A 16,994-nucleotide genomic window follows, 5' to 3' on the forward strand; every position below is an offset into this window, starting at 1 on the left:
GTGGATGGGGAATTCTGGGATTTTGGGATCCACACGTCTGAGAAACACCAAGTTGGAGCGATCCACATCAACTCTCCATTAGAAGAGAAAAAGAACCGCGGAGCTGCCTGAAGCCCAAATGAGGTTAAAGCAGGCGCTTCCCTTCCAGCGGCAAACTCCAGCCCCTCCTCCCTGGGATCGTAAGCCACGCCCTTCAGGAGATTTCCGCCCCTCCTCTCGCCTTCCCGAGAAGTTCAGCTCTCGCGAGAAAACAGCATCCGCTGGGAGGAGCCCCAGCCGGAAATAGGCGCTGCGACAGCCGTGGAAAGCGGCTTTCCTTTTCCGCTGGCAACTAGGCGGAAGTAGAAGGCGCTCCTGAGCCGGCATGGCGGCGTGTTGGTCCTGGTGTCTCCTCTTGTGTTTGCTGGCTGCTTGGGGCAGCGCGGCGCCGTTAGGCGCGGGAAAGAGCCAGGAGACGAATGCTCAAGGTTAGTGGGGGCTCTTGAAGGGGAGAAGGAGAAGGCCTTTGTTTTACACCCCCGCCTCCCCCCCCCCGTCCTGCCCGCAGACCTTGGGCTCATCGCTTCGCTATGGCGGGTAGGAGGATGGAGGGCTAACGGAAGGGAAATCATCACATGCTCGTTCCAAAGTGATTGAAACTATCAGGATGGTCTGTACGGTCCGCCTTCTCTGAAGGACCATACCAGAGGTCTTCAAAAACTTGGCAACCTTTAAGACTTGTGGACTTCAACTCCCAGAATCCTCCAGCCAGCATAGCTTAAAGAGTGACAAGCATAGCTGGCTGGAGGATTCTGGGAGTTGAAGTCCACAAGTCTTAAAGGTTGCCAAGTTTGGGGACCCATGGACTATACAGACCAGGGTTTTCCAACCCCAGCCACTTTGAGACTTGTGGATACAAGTCCCAGCGTTCTCTAGACATTGTGCTTTAAGATGTATGGATTACACGACTCCCACAATTCCCCAGCGAGTATGACAGGTCCTGGATATCTCTTCTTTTTGATTCCGCAGCCCAGATAGTCCCTAAAGCTGAGGGGTTTTAGGAATTGAAGTCCACACATCTTAAAAGTTGAGACACCCTGATAGGGACCATTCTGACACTTCTGGATATCCCTCTCTGTGACCCCTGAGTGCCCTGACCTGGATAGCTCCTAAAGCTTACCCATCATATATAGTCTTCTTAAGGAGTGACAAGTTTAGAGTGACGACCCCATAGATCTGGCATCCAAGTGTCTAAACAACCTGTGTAAAGGATGAAACCTATCACTTCTTGATGGACAGTGTAATGCCTGGTAATAGGTATTTCATCTGGGTCATCCTTTCCCATCTGGTGCTCTTTATTGTGGTTAGGACATCAGACTAAAAACTGGGAGACTGGGAGTTCTAGTCCGGCTTAATCAGGAAGCCAGCTGGGTGACCTTAGCCAAACATTCTCTCTGAACCGCAGGGAAGAGGCAGCAGCAACACTTCTGAAATGTTGCCAAGGAAGAAATTTGTCCATTTAGTCGTTGGAAATTGACACTGATTCAAAGGCACAAAAGCAAACTTGGGAATCCCCTGTCGAATGTAGGCTGAGCATTCCGGGAGTTATCCCACCACGTGCCAAAATTGCCAGGATTCACTCACAGCATTGTCAAAATACAACACATATAATAGCTTAATTTCAATACCTGATTGCCTTATTAAGTCAGGCATGCAAATGTATAATAAAACACAGAGATTGGAAATAGCCACACAGCCCACTCGAAATAATGAGATCTTGCCATGATGTCAGCCCAACTCACCTCACAGGATTATTGTGGGAAAAATAGGAGGAAGGAATATGAAATATGCTCTCTACCTTGAGTTGTTTAAAAAATATGTATATAAAGGCTGGACGTGAATTAAATGTGGCATGAATGTGTACAACTCACATTGCACTATTAATGAAAGTTCAGTATGAAAATGTTTTGGGCAGTTGTGAGAAAGTTGCTCACTTACTTTAGAAACCAAAGCATTGGAGAAAGATGCAATTTTATAGGGAAGCACTAACGCTGATCACTAGATTCCTTACCAGCAGATAGCAGGGAGGGGAGAGCCCCCAGCAAAATGTTCCCTCCAATTATATACATTTGGTCAATTACACTTGAGGTAGAAAGGTAAAAGTAATCCTGGACGTATGACCACAATGGAACCCAAAATTTATGTTAAGTAAGACATTTGTTAGTGAGTTTGGCTGCCTTTTTATAACTTTTCTTGCCACAGTTGTTAAGCAAATCACTGCAATGATTATATTTGCAACACCGTTCTTAAATGAATCTGGTTTCCCCGTTGACTTTGCTTGTCAGAAGGTCTCAAAAGGCTGGATATTGCAACTATCCTAAATATGAGTCAGTTGCCAACTGTGCATTTTGATCATGTAACCATGGGGATGGCTGTAATTGTGAAAAATACAAGCCGCTTTTTTCATTGACGTAACTTTGAACCGTGACTAAATGAACTGCTGTAAGTTGACAACTACCTGTAAAAGGAATAATAGAATTACACTGTAATTCTTCCTCTGGAACACCATGGTACCCATTGAAATGACCTCCTTATTATATTTCACCCTTGCAGTGTGACATTGTCAACATGTCCAATATACTACAGGATTTATACTCCAATCTCCTAATACACCATTCTGTTCTTACTTTGTAGAACAGGGGTCTCCAACCTTGGCAACTTTAAGCCCAGCAGACGTCCGGGACGTGAAGTCCGCCGGGCTTAAAGTTGCCAAGGTTGGAGACCCCTGTTCTAGACAGACCGCTGTCTGGTTTATGTTAGCTGTCTCTGGCCCAAGGCCACAGCACTAGGTTATACGAATACTATCTCTAAGCTGCCTAAAAGGTTGTACTTAAAAAGGGTGAATATATTCAGCATTATTTTGTAGTTTGCATTACTGTACACCATCACACAGTATTATTGTAGCATACAGAATATTTTTTAACTTTAGGTTTTCCACATTGTAGAGTTATCGAGTGATCACCTACCGTTAACGGACTTGGCTCAAGGTGCTTCAGAGCCAGGCAGAAGTTCTGTAGACAATGAACCTCTTAAAGTTATACCAAGTAACGTACAAAATAGCCAGCAAGAGGCACCCCAGCAAGGTTCTGACAAAGTGAAGGAAACCGCGAAATCATCCATTGATCACAAAGGTTCCCAGCCAGGTGCTATTGGATCCAACAAACCTCAGGAAGACATAGATAAATCTCAAGGAGATCAGACAGACACTTCTGATACAAATTCTCCTTTAAAGTCAAATATTAAGAAATCAGAAGAGAGAGAAGACCCATCAATTAAGAAGCAGAACTCTGGTCTTTCTGTTCATGACGCTTCTCCAAAATCAGGTCTTGTTCAGCCTAAAAAGATTCAGAAAGGGATAGATCATTCAGAAGACATTAATGCACATGTTAACGATCCAAAACAACCACAGGACCTATCAGAAAAAGACCAGTCTGCTCAACAGTCTGGTCCTGCAAAGGTAGATACTACCAAAGCTCTGGCAGACGTAGATAAAAATGAAGCTCAGACAGACATATCTGGTACATCTCTTAAAAACTCAAAAGTTAAGGACTTAAAGCAGGAAGAGGAGCCATCAATTAAAGGCCCGAACACTCAGCCTGGTGCTTCTGCTCAAGAGCCTTCAAAATTAAATCCTGTTCAAACCGAAAACACTCAGAAAGAGAAAGATCACACAGAAGAATCTAAGGCAGGTGTTTCTCATCCAGGTGTAAATGATAAGAAATCAGAACAACCTCTAGACTTAGAAACAAAAGATAAGAATCCCCAGACATCTCTTAAAAATCCTGCTTCTGGGAAGCTAAGTTCTTCTGAAGCCACCAACGCTCAGAAAGACATAATTGATAAAGCTGCTATTCCAAACCCAAAACCGAAAGACTCAGAGCAGGGAGAGGACCCATTAATTAAAGACCCGAATGCTCAAGACGCTTCGGAATTAAAACCTGCTGATGCCAAAGATAAAGAATCTAAGACAGAGATTATTTCTGATCCAGATTTATCTGAACCAGAGACAAATGATGAGGAGTCAAAACAAATGGAAGACTCATTAGCAAAAGACCCGGATCTTCAATCAGATCGCTCTGATCAACATCCTCAAAAGATAAACCCTGTGGAATCCCAAAAAACTGAGGAAGAGGTAGTTGACCTTGGAGATGAACAAGAAAAAGGGTTGGGTGATGAAAAGAAAAAGAGTGCAAAGCATGAGGAAGATTCAGAGGGGACACCCAGGAATGGATCTGAAAATAGCCACTTCTTTGCCTACTTGGTGACCGCAGCTATTATTGTTGCTGCACTATACATTGCATATCACAATAAACGGAAAGTAAGTATTCTGACTAGTTAGTATTGATGATTTTCTATCTGTGTGTCTGTCTGTCTGTCCATCCATCCATTTATTTATTTATATCTGTCCATCCTTTGTCCGTCTGCCTGTTCAGCTAGACTGATGGTAAAAATGAAAGCTGTTTCCTCAAGGCATCTTTAGCAAAAAGAAATAGTGTAATGTCCTGTAGATAATCTGATTTTAATGAGGCTATTTTAACTAGGACTTGACTTATTTGTTTTTACTGGGTTTTCAAAAACAGTCGGAAAAGCTATTCCTCAAAATATATCGGGGTATTGGTTTTGGGTATGGGGATCATGCTGTGGAAACCATGCTAATGCTATGTAAAGCTTCTAAAAAGCTAGGTATTTAAAAATATGTTCCTTGGCTTTGACTGATATATGCTTCAAGCTGTTGTTCATTTTTCTTACCTTGGAAAAGATGTAATTGGTCTATTGGCTGTAGAGAAGCTGTTTCAAGCAACATTCCAATTATGAATTTTTCTATATTCTCTGGCTTACTTGATGGGTTATGACTTTGAAATCATGTCTTATTTTCTAAGCGAGACTCAGTTTCTCCCCCTTTGGTGAGACATAACTGTTGCTATTTTACAGGTTTTAATGTACTATGTGTGCCATCTCTCTTTTTAAGCCTCTGCTGAAATAATGTGCTTATTTCTAGATTAATAATTATGACAAGCTGATTTGCTCATTTTAGTGTGATGGTTCAAATTCTTGCTGTGCCACACTTACTGATTTTCTTTTCTTCCCTTGCAAAGATTATTGCTTTTGCTCTAGAAGGAAAAAAATCAAAGATAACCCGAAGGCCCAAATCTAGCGAGTATCAGCGACTGGATCAAAAGGTAGGTTTTTCCGCCATGAGCATCAAAACAGCTAAGTTTATGGTTTGATTTTTTTAAAAAAAACTTTCTTTAAAGCCACAATCACTTCTCACAGCTGCTTACAATGATAATATGTACATAATTATACTTCCATTTTGACCAGCGGCGTCCAACTTTGGTAAGTTCAAGCCCTGTGGACTTCAACTCTTGACTGGCTGGCGAATTCTGGAAGTAGAACTCCGCGAGTTTTAAGATTACCCTGCCTACGTTGGACACCCAGGAATTAGACATGTTACAGCATGCCTGGACTTTTCTAATCCGTATTTCTGTTGACATTGCCTTGGGTTTTGCTTTCACTGTTTGGTACTTTATTCCTGGTTAGAATCTACAAGCCTAGATCAATAGTCAGAAGAAATAAGCGTTAGGTATGTGCTTTGGAACTTAGCTTATTGGTTCATTCGGAAGAGTTGGGTTTAAAGCTTCAAAAAGACACCTAAAGCGTTGCCTTGGATTTTTTTTTTTAAAAAAAATACCCTCAACCCTCTCTTCTCTGTAATAAAACAATTCTTCGTCTCTTTCTAGTTTGTTGTAATTAATAGAGATCTTTCAAACTCATCCAAAATCTGCTTTCACTGGTGGGAACACAAGATCGGTCAAGCTCCTGTGTCATCATTAATGTAGCACAGGTAGTCCTCGACTTACAACCACAATGGAGCCCGGAATTTTGGTCTTAAATCATTGGGGTTATAAGTCAAGGCACCATCTGACTGCATTCGATTTTAGGACAGTCGTAAACATGGTTGTTAAGCAAACCATTGGCCATCAAGCAAATCCAGCTTATCCAATGGGCATTTTTGACCTTTTTCTGCTGGAATACTTCAAAAACCGTAGGATATGACTTTGGGACACCACAAATGGTCATAAATGTGAACCGGTAGCCAGGTGCATGGAATGTGACCGCGGGAGGGTTGTGGCCGAGGACAGGTCATAAATTGCCTTTTTGAATCTATTGTAACTTTTGGTTGTCAAATGAGGACTAACCTGTGTGAAAAACCAATGAAAATGGTCCTTGTTCACCTACATGTAGTTAGGAAGGACCATTTTCTTCCCATTGGCTTTTCAATACCAAGGAATACAATTTCGAAACCTGTTGAACCTCAGGCCTGAACTTGGCAAGCGTTTGACGTCTCCCTTTGTTTTTCTTCTCCGCAGATCTAAACCCAGACTTTTCTGCACGCCCTTGTGTTGCATGAGGACTCGTTTTGAAAACGGCACATAGAAGCACGGACGACGTCCAGCCTTTTGTCAGTACAGCCTCAGAGCCTGTTGGCTGTGATATTGTGCCCAACCGGGGGGGAGGGGGGGCAAAATTGCTTTTAATTGTGCACATGCACTTTGTCCGTTGCCACGCCTCATTCCCCCTTTCAAAGCCCTGGACTGTTAATTCCCCTTTCAGTGACTTTCCTGTATTTTTCCTGTTTTTCTCCTGCGTTGGGAAGAAGAACCGGTCACTAGACTCTCGGCTCTGTGACTTTCCTCTAAATGATGCGGTACTTACTATCTGTGAAATTGATCGTAAGGAATGTTAAATCAGGAGGGTGACTTTGTCCCCTCGATTCCGGACGTTAGAATCGTAGTCAATTTTGTGAGCTTGGAGCAGAGTTTATGAAGATTGATTCTTGTCCCTAAAGTGTCCTCTTCCGCTGAGGCATGCATTGCCTGATGCACTGGTTGAACATCTCCTGTCTTAGACGGCAATATTGAGAAGTGAATATCCTGTACTTCCTATCTTAAGTGTCAATGTTCTGTGAAATACCAGAGCTTTAATGCTTGACTTAATACGGCCCAAGTCTTGGTTGAGCACTTAAGTCAGTTGCTCCTTTTCTGATGCTAGACTGCAGGTCAACGTTTGAAGAAATGTTTGACTTCAGTATTTGTGACCCCACCATGCTCTGAATGCTTAATTCAAGCATTCTCCATGAATTAAGATCTTTCCGATCCTCACCGCCACATTCCCATGATCAATCTCAGAAGAAAAAACAATCAGGTTGGGGCCGTTGTAATCCATGGCGAATTGCACAAACGACCCAATGGCAAATAGGGATCTATTCAGAATCAAAGCCTACCGTTCTAGCAGGCACTCATTTTTCAATCCAAGAAAGGAACAGCTTGTGTAAATCTTTCACTGGCCCTTTCCACCCCATAGCCAGAGTGTTGCATTCTATGTGAAGGGCACAAAAATAGGGATCGATCAAGGGTATCATTTATAGAGAGATTGCAGAAGATGGCAGTTAAAGAGTAGGTGGGGTATGTATATCCCCCCTCCCCCATCTGAACTCAGCACTGATGTTTCTATAATTGCATAGCAGTCCTGTAACATGAAGCAGCTTTTTCACATTGTTGCTAGCTTGAATTTGTCCCGTGGCCTTCGTAGTCTTTTAAGTTGATGTTTTGTATGGCACGAGAAAGCTACACCTAAGGCCCGTTTGAGGATTACTTTGATTTTAGTTTCCACTTTCATTTGGTATGCTTAATAATATCACCCTCAGTGAGAAGCCAAGTTGCCTTTAGTCTTCATCAAATGATAAGACTTTCAACCTGGAAGACTCGTTCAGCATTTCTTTTCCTTAACTTCTGCAGGTGGCCACAGAATGAGACAGTCAGTTAGGCTTTATCTGGCAAGCCAAAGCATTCCTGTATAAAATACTTCCCGCTGATAGAAATGTCTCCACACCACCCCCAAACTTTTTGGGGGCAGTTTCTTATCAGCTGTTTGGATCTCAGTGTTCAAATAGAATTACAGAGAAGCAGTCAAACTGACCCTCTTCCATCGTCCAGAAGCTTGGCGTGCAAACCCATTCTAGCTCTTAATAGATTAAGTCAGGAAAACGACCTTAGCGCTGGGTCATTTAAATAACATAAATAGGGGAAGTACATCGGTATCTTTGGAAACCCAGCTGCCAGTTTTTGTATGTGGTTAATGTGTAACTTTACACATGACAAAAAGTCAGAAGATCAATTAGTGGGGCGTTTCCAGGCCATAAAATGGCCTTTCTTACCTTGCAACTAGCACATGACTGTCAATCCTAAAATAAAAGGTAATTTTCTGAAGTGCAATAGAAACTTTGGATCGAAGTTGTGTCACGGGTGGATGATTTCTGTCGTCGTGCATGACGTGAAAAGTTTTGTCATTTTCTTAGTTATGAAGGAATTGTTGGAACCTGATAAATTTTGTTGACATTTTGATTTTAGGCATGAGGTTGACGTTTAAAAGCTTGCTTTATATTCTTTTGTGTTCAGGTTGTAATTTTTTTTAAAAATTCGTTCAGTTGAGTTTCATTGCTGGATTGTTCTCTTCCAAATGTCAAAATCAGCTCTCTTCCCTGTTTGAAACCAGAAATATGTGTGTGTTTTGGAATTGGCCAGCTTTAAAAAAAAATACCTTAAATGTTCAGATTTATTTTTTAATCTTTGTAATCTTAGTGAACAAATAATAAATGGCTACACCACCATTCCTTTTGTGGTCAAAAGGCAGTGTCATCATTTCTGCTGGGTCTGCTTGTAATAGGCTCCACACTGTCTCTTGTTGCTATTGATCCGACGTAGTGCTTCCTACTCAGAGGGCACTCAAGGTGAGTGTTGCTGTATTCATTGAGCCATCCATGCTAAAATCCAGGATGTAAGAGTACAATGTAGACACCAGTAGAAGTAAGCAATGTATAAATTACAGTAACCCTATCCTAGCAAGATGCTCAGGATGGCATTCAACAACTCTTCCTTTCCCTCTTTTCAATCTTGTAGGTAAGAAAGATTACCTCTCTCTTCCGATTCAACCTTATATATTCAAAGAACAGGGTTCTTTGAAAGAAAGCCAGCTCAAACTCTTATAAGAGGCTGCCTGGCTATTCAGAGACTTGAATCTTGGACTATTCCAGGACTGGTAACTGTTAACCTTTTCTCCAAAGCATAATCTTCCCATTGAATCCCATGTTTCCCCGTGTGACCATCTTCTTTCTTTGTCAGTGGAAAACTGCTCCTATCAGGCTGAAATGGGGGAGAGGGTGATGCCTAGCCTCCCCATCTTCTGGTCATGGGGCGCAAAGGCGTAGGGAAGGTACCCCAATTTGATAAATGTAATGCTTCTAGTGAAGAATCCACACCCTCAGCTCTACTTTTGGCACCTGTCCGTCAAAAAGGGATCTTAACTTTTGGGGGCATTCCCTTTTAATAGGAAAGCCATGCAGGCCTGGCTTATGGAAGAAGAGAAACAGGTTCTACATGATGAAGAGGTGAAGTTAGACATGGACTTAAATGCAGTGAAGGAAAAGGATTTAGCATGGGTTTTGTTATTGCAAACCTATTTTGTTGCCTGACTTACTAAGCAGAGCAAATAACAAAATAAAGGGAAAATATTATTTCCTGATGCCATTCATGCCATATGACTATATTAGCAATTTACTTTGTTTTTCTTATACCCCTGATTCTTTAGGATTGTGTCTAACATTTTTACGCAATGACAGTGTCATTGTCTTTTTTTTTTTTAAGAAAACAAAACATTCCAACCATTCATTTGGTTTCTAAGGCTTCCCAGTTGCAAAGCAACATTAAGGCAGCATGCATAGAAGGTACATTAAGCAGCTGCGCAACCCCATCTCTCCATCTCCCAAATGTACATTATGGCCCGAAAAGGAACCTTGAATTTCAAGGCCTATGTAGCAATCCACCCATTCAGGTAGTCCTCAACTCAGGACCACAGTGAAGCCTAGAATTTTGCTTGTCAATCATTGCCATGAGTCAAGACCGGACTCAAATTCATGTCCGTTTTTACAATGGTCGTAGAATGAGTGACCACAGTCAAAAAGTGAATTGTGTCTAAAGTGAATCCATTCTCCTAAATAGCAGGTTTTTTTTTTTTTCTGAAACCCATAAAATGTTGTAAATCACACTCATGACTGGAACTCCACAACTCGTCAGAAATGTGATCACGTGACCACGGAGGGGCATAACTTAAGAGGACGGGTCATAAGTAGCTTTCTTAAAGTTTGTTGTAACTTCTTGAGCAGTTGGTTATTAAATGTAACGTGACACTGCCTGTACCTTCAGAGAGACCCCGTTGACACGTTATGCAGTTCCCTTCTCGATCTTCACAATTTACTGTTTTACTTAATTTATTTCAAGAGTTTGCATTTCACTCTTCAGTCAAACAGTGGGCACCATGGACACATTCTGTTCCATTTGCTGCAAACAAGTGTTGCTCAAAGCATTGGATCCAAAGGTGTGTGTGTGGGGGGGGGGGAGGGAAATGCATGGGAGAACACAAAGCATCTGTTGACAACTTCAACCAACACATCTTTTCCTAGCATTGTCACAGGGACTGGCAAAAAAGCCATAGTCTTTAAGCCGTTGCTTACACACAAACACACCACCACAACTCCACTTTTCTCCTTCAAAGGCAAAGTGTTGTATAATATCCATGCCACTCTTATGACTCATATTTTTATTTCCTGTAAGAGTGAGCATTTCTTAAACCATTTCTTTTTTTAAATATCCCCATCCTGTTTCTCTCCTAGCGTGGTATGAATGGACACGTTCAGACAACGATAAATTGTGGCTTCTGTAACTGCTTGAATAAATTATAATTGGCTGGATCAAAATGCAGCAAGTGAAAAATCAAGCTGCATTATGAACCAACGACGGAGTTGTATTTGTAGGTTTGGAGTGATCTGGTTAATTCGAGTATTCCCTGTCGTCTTTGAAAGGGTAAACCTCCTCCACCATGGTTGTGACAAAGCAGGGCATCTCTTTTTTGCCCTTATATTGAGTTCCTTTTGCTTCACAAAGAAAAGCAATCTTCCAGTTAATCCAAGTCATGAGTTTGGTGACTTCTAGTTTTCTTTTCTCTCCTTCTAGCACTTCCAGTAATGCTTTGAGAAACATGGATTCCCATTGATTGCTGAAGGAAACATAGCCTGAGCAATTGAGAAAGAGAAAGAAAGATAAGGAGATGTCAAAAGTCCAACAGGACTTTTTTACAGTAAGCAAACATGTTAAAGAAGTCTAGTAAAATCTGGACACACATCTCTTGCCAGTCTGTGCCATATCTCAAGAGCCAGGAAATGATAAAACGCACATTACATGGGGAACTAATTGCCGTGCAAATAGGGTCTTTCTCTGTGGCCAGAATTAGAGGCCTGTTGCATTTATATCCTGTACGTTTTGCTCATGACTGAAAGAGCCATCCAGTCGTCATTAAGCCAAAGTAATAAAGGCATGGACAAGCTTTGCATCCCTTTAACAGTGGCTGGGTGAAATCATAAAACGGCTCTAAATCGTAAGTGTTCTATTTGCAATGGAAGGATTGCAACGATTGTCCAGAAGCCTGAAAAATCAAAGAAGAGATTGGCAGCTTCCAAAGATACAACTCTTCTCTGCAAAGAACAATTGAGTTGTTCTTAGCCTATCATCCTAATTGATTCGCCCTTCGTCCTTTAATCGTGACAACAAGATCAGCCCTACACAGGGAACGATGGGAAAAATCTGGAAAGGAACTGGTTGCTTCTGAAATTCCAGATTTTTACTGTTCACCTCTTCATAAGTATCTGTTCAAGCTATTGCATGCATTTTTGCCGATTCCTGCCCTTTGCTGATTGTAGCATTGAGTGATAAGACCCCATGGTTACATTAGATTATAGGTTGTAATGGACTAGCATCCATCTGTAATTATGTTTCTCTTGGCCAAGTGCCCTTACTAAGACTCACAAATCAGCTGTTCTCTGGCTGGTTGTTGTTTTTTATTTGTTTATTTTTCAAGCTCCCAAATGGGTAATTCTACCCAGTCCTGTGCATTTACTTTGAGGTATCTGATTAGCTTTGCTGCAAACCTGACCTAGGTTTAGGTGGTTAGATTGACATACCTGGGCTGCAAGAAAACATGACAGCGGTATTTTCGGGAACAGACAGGTAATGTGAGAAATAGTCTTCCTCTGGTGCACTGCTATCTGTTTCTAAGTAGATGCCATCATCAAATCTGTTTCCGCGACATGCCTGAAAAGACACGTGGAAGGCAACAGCTGCTAAATAGCCTTTGTGCTGGATCCACACCCTGGAGAGTCACTTCAAATTTTCTTGTGACTTATTCTATCTAGACCAGGAGTGAGAGGTGACCCCTTTGCCATTTTCATCTGAATAGGCTAAACTGAAGGAACGAGGTTAACCGTTTGCATTAAACTTGCATACTTTTTTAAAAAATAAATGAATGAATGAAAAAGCATTAACTGGAGGATTGGGGCATTAGGGGCTTGCCCAGGCAACAAAAATGGATTTCACCCTTTCTTCTCTTGCATAGATTCCCACAACTCGTATTTGCCCTTGGAAAAAAATAAACAGTATAACTGAATCGAAGTCTGAACTTTACGCCTGCTATAAAGGTATCCAGGAAATACATTAAAGCGAAGGTAGACATTAGTTTTTGTGTTGCTGCGAATGGAGAATTAGAAATACCTTTGCTTTATCTTTTGACATCAGTCATGCAAGTATGCTAGATGTGGCATCAAAAACATTATTTCCAGAATGAGTCATTTGTTTTTTCAAGGGGGTTTCTACTGCTACTGTACATATTGCGGAGGGCAAACCCTGTTCGCAAACTCAGAACTCATTTGCATGTAGAGACAGTTGCCAGCTTTTGGTTTCATAACTTTGAAAGTCTACCTTTGGAGTCTGAAAACCACAGCCTAGAGTCACGAAGTCAAAGTTTCCCAATATCTATTAATCTCATTGAGGTTATTTCCCTATTAATCTCAAATACATGTAATCAAGAAAGATGTGTAAAGGAAGACTACGTTCTAAGATTTCATAGTGGTCTTGAAATCATTGCAAGGCTGTGTTTTGTCAGGATTGGAGACCTCTGTCCTACAGGATAAAAAAAAAGAATGATTGAATTTTCTCATTCTTCACTGTTTCTGTTTGGACCCAGAACCCCACAGTTCCTACCTGTATGAAGAAGAGTTTAGGCGTTTCTGCCAAATGAGGACACCTTTCAGGAGAGAAGATCTTATAAATGCGAGTTAGCTTTAATGCTTGTCCTTGGCAATCCATTATGCTGCCTTCTTCTCCGTGGCTTGAGAGGATGCTCACAAAACATTTCCCATGTTCTGCCTGGCTTTCTGCAAAGACACAATTTAAGGAAAGGGTAGCAGAGCTTGCCTCGAACCTTGGTAACTTTAAATGGGGCAGATTCCCAGAATTCCCCAGCCAGCTTTGCTAAGTTGCCAAGGTTGGAGGGGGTCAGGTTTAGTCTCAGCCATAGAAATTCCCTGGGGGATTTGAAGTCAATCATTTTCAGCCCAACCTATGACACCTGACTATTATGGGGTAAAACTGGAAGAGGGAAGGCTTGTAATTGGGAATACATGGAGTCCTCATCTTAATGATCACAATTGAGCCCAAAATGTATGTTGCTAAGTGAAAAATTTAAGTGAGTTATGACCTACTTTAACGACTTCTCTTGTTAAGTGGATCACTGCAGTTGTTAAATTACTAACACGGTTGTTGAGTGAATCTGGCTTCCCCATTGACTTCGCTTGTCAGAAGGTCGCAAAAGGGGATCATGTGATCCTGGGATACTGCAACCGTCATAAATATGAGTCAGTTGTCATTCATCCAAATGTAAAACATGTTACCATGGAGAAACTACGAAGGTCATAAGTGTGAAACAATGATCATAAGTCACAATTTTGAGTGCCGCTGCCACTTCGAATGGTCACTGAACGAATTGTTGCAAGTTGAGGACTACCTGTAAATCAAACGACACAGGCAGTCCTCGACATAGGACCATAATGAAGTTTGCTCATTATGATCGTCTGTCAACATGGCTGCAAAATGGCTGTCTCCGTGACCAACCTGACTTTATGATATTTTTTGAAGTTTTGGATGTTAAGCAAAAGCCATGATCAGAAAACAAACCAATAATTCACTGGATGGGAGGAAGGGGCGTGGTTTTGCCAGAAGTGCAAACCGTTGTAAAATGGGTCAAGTGACTATGGAACACTGTAAATGAGAAGGGGAGAGGAGAGGAGAAGAGAGAGAAAATAATAGAAAACAGAGCATGGAATGGAATAGAAAACATAGAATGTAAAATATAGAATAGAATAGGACTTTATTGTCACTTTAAATGTATACTAATCAGCATACATTAAAATGAAATTTTGTTGCATTCAGCTCTCCAAGGCCTCTTCCAACCCTATTATTCCATGCTCTGCATCAAGTCATCTCCTATTTTAGTGATGGAAAGGGACCTTCAGGGATCTGTAGTGAAATTGCAGCTATCTGGTATCCCTAACCTAATGGCTGCTCAGCAACAATGGATATCTTCCATGTCTCTCTCCTAACTATGTCTCACTGATAAGAATACTCTCTTCACGTTTGGCTAAATGTTACAGCTTCTAGATGCCCAACCAGGTCTCAGGCTCGCTCTCTAGAGTCAGGGGGCACCTATAAAGTGGATCAAAGCAATCCAGAGAGTGGGCAAAACTATACAACCCAATCCTCCAACTTTCTGAATGCCCCCCCTGCACATCAGACATTTCTTTCTTTTTTTTTCTTATAATGTTGTCAAGGATTATATTGAACAGATCAAGTCCCAAAAGTGCTTTTTCAAGAGGCAACTGGACTTTCTTAGTTTTTCCTTGAAGATGTTTCACTTCTCATCCAAGAAATTTCTTCAGTTCTGACCGAAAGTTCTTGGGTGAGAAGCAAAACGTCTTCAAGGAAAAACACACACACAAAAAATCCGATTGCCTCTTGAAAAAGCACCTTTGGGACAACCATGACCCGGATGACTGAGAATCCCCATAGATATTTAAACAGATAAAGGTAATACAAAAAACCATTGTATACATAGATACATACAGTACATACCGGTACATATGAAAAAGTGGGGGGAAATATCACTCCTCAAAGAAAAAGAAACTTTCCCCTTCATCCCGAATGACATTCACCATTAGCAACTTATCACTGTCTCTTAAAATACAACCATACCTCACTTCCTTCCGTACCTCAGCCCATTTTCTATAAACTTGCCCCTCAATCATCATTCATCAGCAAAGACCCAGGAAAGATGACCAAAAATCATATATTTTTATATCTTATCATAATCAGCCGAATTATGTACAACCTAACTATATAATCCCGCTGTCCATTTAGTCTAAGTCCTCCCCCATCCTTCTCTTCCCTGAAGCTCAGACCTTTCCGATGAACAGTAGAACAAAATTTGGGAGGCTCCCCCAGGCTTTGCAACACGTCCATGGAAGACTTTCAGGTGTACCTTTTTGAGCATCTTGGTTCCCTTTAACCCAAACATACCTTTCTCATACACGTCTACTATTTCTTCGGCTGTCACATTCAGAAACAATTTCACGTCATAATTGCACTTGGAAAGTGTTTTGAAAAGCTTGTCTGCTTCCCTTCTGGCCCCCATTCTTGAACTAAGTCCTCCTTTGGCTTGAAAGAACTCATGATTGACAATGATCACAGCTCTGTTCCTTTTGGGGCAAGCCATACTGCGGAATCTCCTGATGGTGGACTGTTTAAAAGATTGCATGTGTGCACAGATATAGGTTTATATGCGCCCTTCTGACCTCTCATGATTCAGCATTCGGGGTGTGGCGCCGTGAATGAAAATCCATATCCTGCTTGATTAGACAGATACCATTACAAACATTGGTCTTTCTCAGGCATACAGTTCATATATGAAATACGTCACAAAGCAGTTTTTATGTGTGTATAGCTTATTTAGTAATACTGTAATATATTGAAACCGGTGTTTCACTTTGGAAAGTCCACTGCAGTTAATGAAACAAATATCAAAAAAATAAGTTTTAAGCCATTGTTTTAAAGGCTGTATTTAAAATAAATACAGTGATCTTTCTCTCTTCTCTTGAGGGGTCCTTGGTGCTCTCTGAAGTTGGTTTTCTTGCAGACGTTTAATTATCCAACTAGGTAACAGCATCAGTGCGCTCTCCTTTTAATCAAAAGTCCAGCTGTGATTTGGCCTTGCAGGATACTTGATCTCAGTCACTGGACTGTCAGCAGAGGTGCCTCTGCAAAATTCAATCTGCAAGCCAAATTGTAGGCATTTCATTATGCTCCTCACTGGTACAAAACACCCCACATGTCCCTTAGCAGCCCAGTTCTAAGCAGGTTGCCCTCACTCTCTGAGTCCCCCCTCCCCAATATGGATTTAAAATCAAGCCTTGCCTTGTTTCTGGCAAACGTTGATGGATTGGACTCAGGTGTAGCATAAAACTTAGCAGGGCGAGATCTAATCAGAGAAACATCAGAATGAAGCAAAACAGAATCCTCCGCTGTTTCCTGGTGGAAGATCTCCTGAGCAAAAATCTTCCAAATGAATTGGATAGATATCTGGCTGCGGACGGATCCAAAGGATCAAAACCATCAGCGATTCCCAAAGTTAGTTAGTTAGTTAGTTCATTCCTTCCTTCCTTCCCTTCTTCCCTGTTCAATTGAAGAAGCTTCTTGGATGAAAGCACTTCTGGGACAAACTTGACTTGGATGGCTGAAAAATCGCCATAGACATTAGAGCAGGGGTCTCCAACCTTGGCAACTTGAAGCCTGGAGGACTTCAACTCCCAGAATTCCCCACCCCAGGGAATTCTGGGAGTTGAAGTCCTCCAGGCTTCAAGTTGCCAAGGTTGGAGACCCCTGCATTAGAGATTCTCTTTTCAGCGCAATGCAGCTTTAGCCCCGAAACTAAAACTCTCCTGCGGCTCATTAAAAGAC

General features: G+C 41.6%; 2 protein-coding genes across 2 annotated transcripts; one reads left to right on the top strand and one right to left on the bottom strand.

The window, feature by feature from the left end:
• Positions 1-282: 282 nt before the first annotated feature.
• Positions 283-8,710, top strand: TGOLN2 (trans-golgi network protein 2). Its single transcript, XM_081960568.1, has 4 exons — positions 283-467; positions 2,985-4,357; positions 5,136-5,219; positions 6,411-8,710. Exons 1-4 carry the CDS (start codon positions 365-367, stop codon positions 6,414-6,416), a joined length of 1,566 nt encoding a protein of 521 aa, XP_081816694.1. The 5' UTR covers positions 283-364; the 3' UTR covers positions 6,417-8,710.
• Positions 8,711-10,370: 1,660 nt separating this feature from the next.
• LOC309396238 (caspase-3-like) lies at positions 10,371-16,833 on the bottom strand. The gene is made up of 4 exons (XM_081961188.1): positions 15,558-16,833; positions 13,188-13,360; positions 12,113-12,242; positions 10,371-11,167 (listed from the first exon to the last, which is right to left on the bottom strand). The coding sequence occupies exons 1-4, from the start codon at positions 15,793-15,795 to the stop codon at positions 10,926-10,928; spliced, it is 783 nt and encodes a 260-aa protein (XP_081817314.1). The 5' UTR covers positions 15,796-16,833; the 3' UTR covers positions 10,371-10,925.
• Positions 16,834-16,994: the final 161 nt, after the last annotated feature.

The sequence above is a fragment of the Natrix helvetica genome (assembly GCF_964273705.1).
Source record: "Natrix helvetica genome assembly, chromosome: 8".
Lineage (NCBI taxonomy): Eukaryota > Metazoa > Chordata > Lepidosauria > Squamata > Natricidae > Natrix > Natrix helvetica.